Source organism: Oncorhynchus nerka, linkage group LG15 (genome assembly GCF_034236695.1).
Source record: "Oncorhynchus nerka isolate Pitt River linkage group LG15, Oner_Uvic_2.0, whole genome shotgun sequence".
In the NCBI taxonomy this organism is placed as follows: Eukaryota; Metazoa; Chordata; class Actinopteri; order Salmoniformes; family Salmonidae; genus Oncorhynchus; species Oncorhynchus nerka.
The window spans coordinates 29,844,602-29,850,558 of NC_088410.1; the positions used below are offsets into that span (position 1 = coordinate 29,844,602).

Genomic DNA, 5,957 nt, shown 5'->3' on the forward strand with positions numbered 1-5,957 from the left:
CAAGCCATGCCTTGTAATTATTGGGAGCATCCCACTCGCAAAAGCCCTGCACTGGACTGCAACATAGTCAGAGAGTGAAAGGGAGAGGGCGAAAGTGCCAGTGGGGACATAATTGATTACGTCCTAATCAATATTAACTTGTTAGTCAGTTGTTGCTGCAACTTCTTTGGACCTCGCCATTTTCAGGGAGGCACAGTTCTCCTTCGGATTGTCTGGACCTATTTTTGTGGAATAATACTTTCAAGAAGATATCCCGGTTTGGAATTAGTAGGTCTTTTTTATGTTTCTTTTTGCAATAAAGTTTTCAGCCATGTCGTGCATTTGGTGACTGTAATGTGACAGTTTTTTTCGATAGGGTTCGATATTATTTGATATCTGTGATTGTTGTTTTCGTTGTTAGCAATTCAAAAACATTTTAAAGTTAGCTTGCGTAACAACTAACGCACTAATAATGACATCCAAAGAAGTCGCCGAATGTGACGCGGTCGAGAATAGGAGGCGAAGTCCGTTGGACCATCTTCCTCCGCCTGCAAACTCGAATAAGCCACTGACACCGTTCAGTATCCAAGACATTCTCAACAAACCATCCGTGAAACGAAGTTACACCATTTGTGGGACAGCACACCTGATTTCATCGGCTGAGAAGCACCGTTCGTCCAGCATCTCTGCTCTGGCCAACAGGGCACTGCTCACACAAACCTCACCACTCTGCGCCCTGGAAGAACTAGCCAGCAAAACCTTCAAGGGGCTCGAAGTTAGCGTGCTGCAAGCAGCTGAAGGTAAATATGATGGTATTTATGGCCTTCTAATCATTATATCGATATTACTTTCATAACAGTGCAATGTACAATTTAAATTGAACTTATTATTTTCATTTGATCTGTGAAAATATAATGAAGTAATATTGTATCTACAAATAGGCATTGAACATTAGGTTTTAAACAAGATTGTTTGCCAGAAAATGTTACATTGTATCTCTTCTGTGCGTAATTTTGGAAAGGTGAAAAATAGGCTATTCATGAATTTACCAGCTGGAATTGTGCAATTGATCTTTTTATGATGAATGAATAACATTACGTCTACTTTTATATTATGTAAAATAGGCTAATATAACTTGTTTTAAAAATGATAATTGATTTGGGGTCAACAGTCTCAAAATATGTTTAAAATGTTCAAATGCTCAGTTCAACGCCCTGCAAAGCCAATGCCATAGCAGCATGAGAAATACACCAACATGTCACTCACTTAAAATTGTATCTTTGTTTGTGCAGGGAGAGACGGAATGACACTCTTTGGGCAAAGAAACACCCCGAAGAAGCGAAGGAAGTCCAGGACTGCCTTCACCAACCACCAAATCTACGAATTAGAGAAAAGATTCCTGTATCAGAAATATTTGTCTCCCGCTGACCGAGACCAAATCGCCCAACAATTGGGTCTAACGAACGCCCAAGTCATCACGTGGTTCCAGAACAGGAGAGCCAAACTAAAGCGAGATCTGGAAGAGATGAAGGCCGACGTGGAGTCGGCCAAAACTATAGGTGACGGTATTGTGCCTCTGGAGAAACTCGCCAAGCTCGCTGACCTCGAGAAATGCGCCAACGGAACGCTCGGACATCACCCGCGAGCCGATTCTCCCGCGCAGAGCGGCGGACGAGAGTACGAGCTCGCTCGCAAGCTGCGGATGTCCCCCCTGTCGCCATTTTCAGACCACACAACAAGTAAAGAATGCTCAGAGGACGACGAAGACCTAGAAATTGATGTGGATGACTGATTGCGTAGTGGGATAATGAAATACAAAAATTACGACAAAAAGCAGTAACAATCCTTACTACGATTGTAAACTTTTCCCTGCTGATATTCGTACATCATCTCAGAACATTTACTAGTCTGTTGTGTCTTTTGTATCGGCACACAGATATTCACAGTAAGCATGAACAGTACAACAAATAGCCTACGCAGTGCTATATCCAATATATTCAATATTCATCAGCAGTCGGACAGTTTCCTCTTGTCTTCAAATGTCAATGAAAGCAATATGGGTTTCATAATCAGAACTAACGATAATGCTATTATTTTTTAAACATGTAATTGTCTATCAGACACACACAACTCTTTGAGTTATTTCTCTCTCTCTCTCTCACACACACACACACACACACACACACACACACACACACAGATCCTTGTTCATATTTATGTAACACCGTGTCATATGCTTAAAGTATGTCAGTTCTGAAATATTTTCCATAGGTTTTGCATGTTGAAATGCATGTTTTGTTTTGTTGACCATATCTATTTATTGTTCCTTTTAAATTATATCGCTTGATTATTTTTTGAGACATACCTTATCATACACATAGGTCTACTCGAGTTCAGACCATTTGTATACAGCGTTTACATAATTAGCTAGTCATATTTACACCCACCATAATCCGTATGCTGCATTGCATGATACGAAAGGCAAATTCAAAGGATCAAAAACCAAGTTATGCGTTTTATAAAGAAATGATCGAACAAAGGTTATAAAAATACAAAATACTGCGGTGATATTTCGACATGGAGCTACAGTTACTGGACCGTATGAATATATTCATTTGTTTGGATACAATAGAGTACTCTATGGTTGAATAGATTTGTTATGTTTTGTACACCTATAAGTGCCTTTCTAAAATCAGGACAGTATTTGAAAACCAATGCACATTCTGTAATGTATATACTATGGAAATAAAATGGCTTTTCTCAACGCGCTGTTTGTGTCATTATTATACTGATAGATTATAATTTCGATATTTAGTCCTAGTAAAAATGGTGACTATATGTAGAATCAAGGGAGGGGGGGACTGAAATCCTTTATGAGTCTAATTCAATGCAGGCCTATATTATGGACGTTTAGAGTAGCCTATTTAGCAACCATGATCCCTTATAATACTTCAATATTTTTTGTTCCATTGTATCCCATTTGTGAGGATACTCGAAACATTTTGTGGCTCAGCCATCTCACTCTCTTTCAAACTGCTAAATGCGTGTCTTGGCTTCTTGACCCGGCAACGTGTTTCCCCATTCGGGAAGAAATTTATGTGAGAATCGCAAATCTGGTGCTGGGGGAGAAAAGAGGGTCTGGGATGCCACAAAAACACAAAGTTTTGGGCCAGTTTTCCTGAGCCTTTATGGGTGTTTTTTTGTTCTGCGGGGCTGCGGGACGAGGCCATAATTTTGAGCGTAAAGCATGAAAACTGGGGACAAATGAGATGCCTTCCCCGATGTGACAAGTCACAATGGAGCCCGCCCGGTCTCCCGCAGGCAGCAATGCTGAGACAAGTGTGTCCCACCGCACAAAAAAGACTCAAACGTTTGGAGGCCATATGGTTTTTGAATTTTCCTCACAATTTCAGACAATTTGATGGATTGACTTAACCCTCCTTTTAAACTGTTTAACTCCCCGCGAACAAAGGCCGTAATGCATACACAGGCCCTTCTCTTCACGAGGGCATCTGCGACCATTAATGTCTAGCCTCTTTTCTTTGCCTTTTTTAGCCTGGCATTTGGAACAAGTCAATGAATTACAATGAAAATGGCTCTTTTTTGTCCAGCTACTTGTCTTTCTTCCCTTTTTAGGCCCTGAAATAATATGTTTGACTTTTGTCCAGGAACGTTTTTCTAAACAACAAAATGCGGCACATTTTGTGTGAGAGTGTTTTTCATGTTAAGTAGCCCGAGTCATAAAGAGTTTAGAGTGTGACAGGTATGCCAAAGCCTAGTTAAAAGGAGTCTTTCGTTGCTTTTCTTCTCATGTCTTTTTCTTCTTCTCGATTTATTTCCTTTGTCTTTGCGGAGTTTAATGAAGCTGAAAACATGGTGATGTGAGAAAAAGTCATAAAGAAAAGCTTTCTTTTTGATCTAGAAGAGCCTTGTTTAGCCCTCCGTCCTTTTAAGGAGGAGATTGACGCTGCTAAAGAGGGCTTTTCTTTTCAATATTTTTTGGAAACTGTTCGCATGAGTTTTATCATCCAACTCTACTATAACGTGTGATATAAACAATTTGTAGGCCTATAGCTTCTCATCTTTACTAAAATAAATGGGTGGTAGGCCTAATAATAATAATAACAATAACAATAAGGATTTCTATATTTATTATTTTTCAATTAGCCTTTTTATAATTATATTAGCCTTATTAACATTGAACACCTAACCTGTGTCTGGACTTTGATCTGAATTTCAAATGAAGCTTCCCTAATTAAAAATAAAATAATTCATAAATCGTTACAATATTCAATAACACTGTTGTTACAATGGGAATACGTAAGCTACTTATCTAAAGTAAATTATTGACTGAAACAATGTGGGAGAAACTATCAACACAACCAACACATTTTTTACATTTATTTGGATGAGGGTCGATTCTTTGAGCTTACACTGACGGTTTGACAATATTTGAATAATACGCAGCAGACTATTCTCAAAACCTTAATTAATTTGCTGGACAACCACATACAATTTTATTCCGATGACAATGTTAGGCTACTGTAGGATTCCCTAATAATATTTGGATATGGGTAAGCTATATGACCACACGAACACACACATAGGCTAAGGCTACCCACACAAACAACGGCGCGAGCATTGAGGGGCTACTTGACTGCGCGCGTGGTCGCCAAATAAACCCCCTGCGGTTTTGATGAAAAAACAAAAAACGTGCTCGAATTCTCCCTACCTCCTTATATCACTCACGCCTATTCTGAATAAAGCATATTTATGGTCAGGGAGAGAGGAGAGTGTTAAGGCAGGCTAAGTTTACGGATTTCACTTGCTTATTTTATGAGCAGTTGTCAAGGCGATAACTAATACGACAGTCAGTGGGACCAGTTCTTGGTAATTAATCCGTTGGTCTTAAGTGTATTTCAGTTCAAGATGGAAAAAAATCACTAATTCAATCGTCCGGAAAATTGAAGTTTGATGCATGAGTCCCTGCTGAAACAATGAGGCTGGCCCCCAAACTCTCTCTCTTTTCATCTATTTTTCCTCCTTTTCTGTGGTCCCTTCATTTATCTGTCTATTTATTTATTTTTTCCTATTGTGCAAACATGTATTACAAGAAAAGAAGGAATAACGTATCTGAAGCTCATGATAACTGTAGCCTAATAAGGAGAAATACATGTTAGCATAGTTTTCAATCTAAACTGATATCAACCCAATGTTCAATTTTTTTATAGGCCAATTTATATAAAACGAACAAATTGTCATAGCCACAGGTACAAGCAATCTTTTTAGCCTTTTATATTTTATCTGAAGATATAATGTACATTATCTACACATATTTTATGTATATATTCTATGAATAACCTACATAAATCATGAGAATAACCTACATAAATCGTTAGCTGCACCAAAAGTTAAAATCGGATAAAATACTCAGGTATGGAGTTGTCAGTGAAAGTCTCTAAACAGGGATGAATACCAAAGTTTTAATCATACCGTTCCTTGAGAACCAGTTAATACTTCAAACTTCAATTTTACGGGCGATTGAACTAAGCATGTTCCTGACAGAATTGATGTATGTATTAATTTCCTTTAACTGTTGATTAATTAGCCCGCGCTGAAGGCTCAAATGGAACTGTTTGCTTTACATTTGCATATTAATCAAATTGTAGTTGATCATTCGCACGAGGCATGTGATTTAGGAGGGGAGCATATAGGTTTGGTAAAAAATATATACCCCAACCTTGGAAATATTTTCTCTCCTCTGCTGCCGCTGAGTTGCCTGCACTGTATTAAAACCAAAGACGCAGAACGAGTTAGCTTAGCTATTTCCAGCAAACAGAAATTGCCCGTCCAGTTTTCTGACGGCACACTGCTGAGCAGACAGATCTTAATGATGTCAAAATGTCACCGATTTAAACCGGGAGCTTTACCACTACACAAAACCTAATTTCTCTATCTCTTGCTCTCTTTCTATCTCG

At 38.7% G+C, this 5,957-nt stretch overlaps 1 protein-coding gene across 1 annotated transcript; it reads left to right on the top strand.

Annotated features, from left to right (window-relative positions):
• Positions 1–293: 293 nt before the first annotated feature.
• On the top strand, positions 294–1,942 carry LOC115142415 (transcription factor LBX1-like). The gene is made up of 2 exons (XM_029681845.2): positions 294–779; positions 1,272–1,942. Exons 1-2 carry the CDS (start codon positions 452–454, stop codon positions 1,769–1,771), a joined length of 828 nt encoding a protein of 275 aa, XP_029537705.1. The 5' UTR covers positions 294–451; the 3' UTR covers positions 1,772–1,942.
• The last annotated feature ends 4,015 nt before the right edge of the window (positions 1,943–5,957 follow it).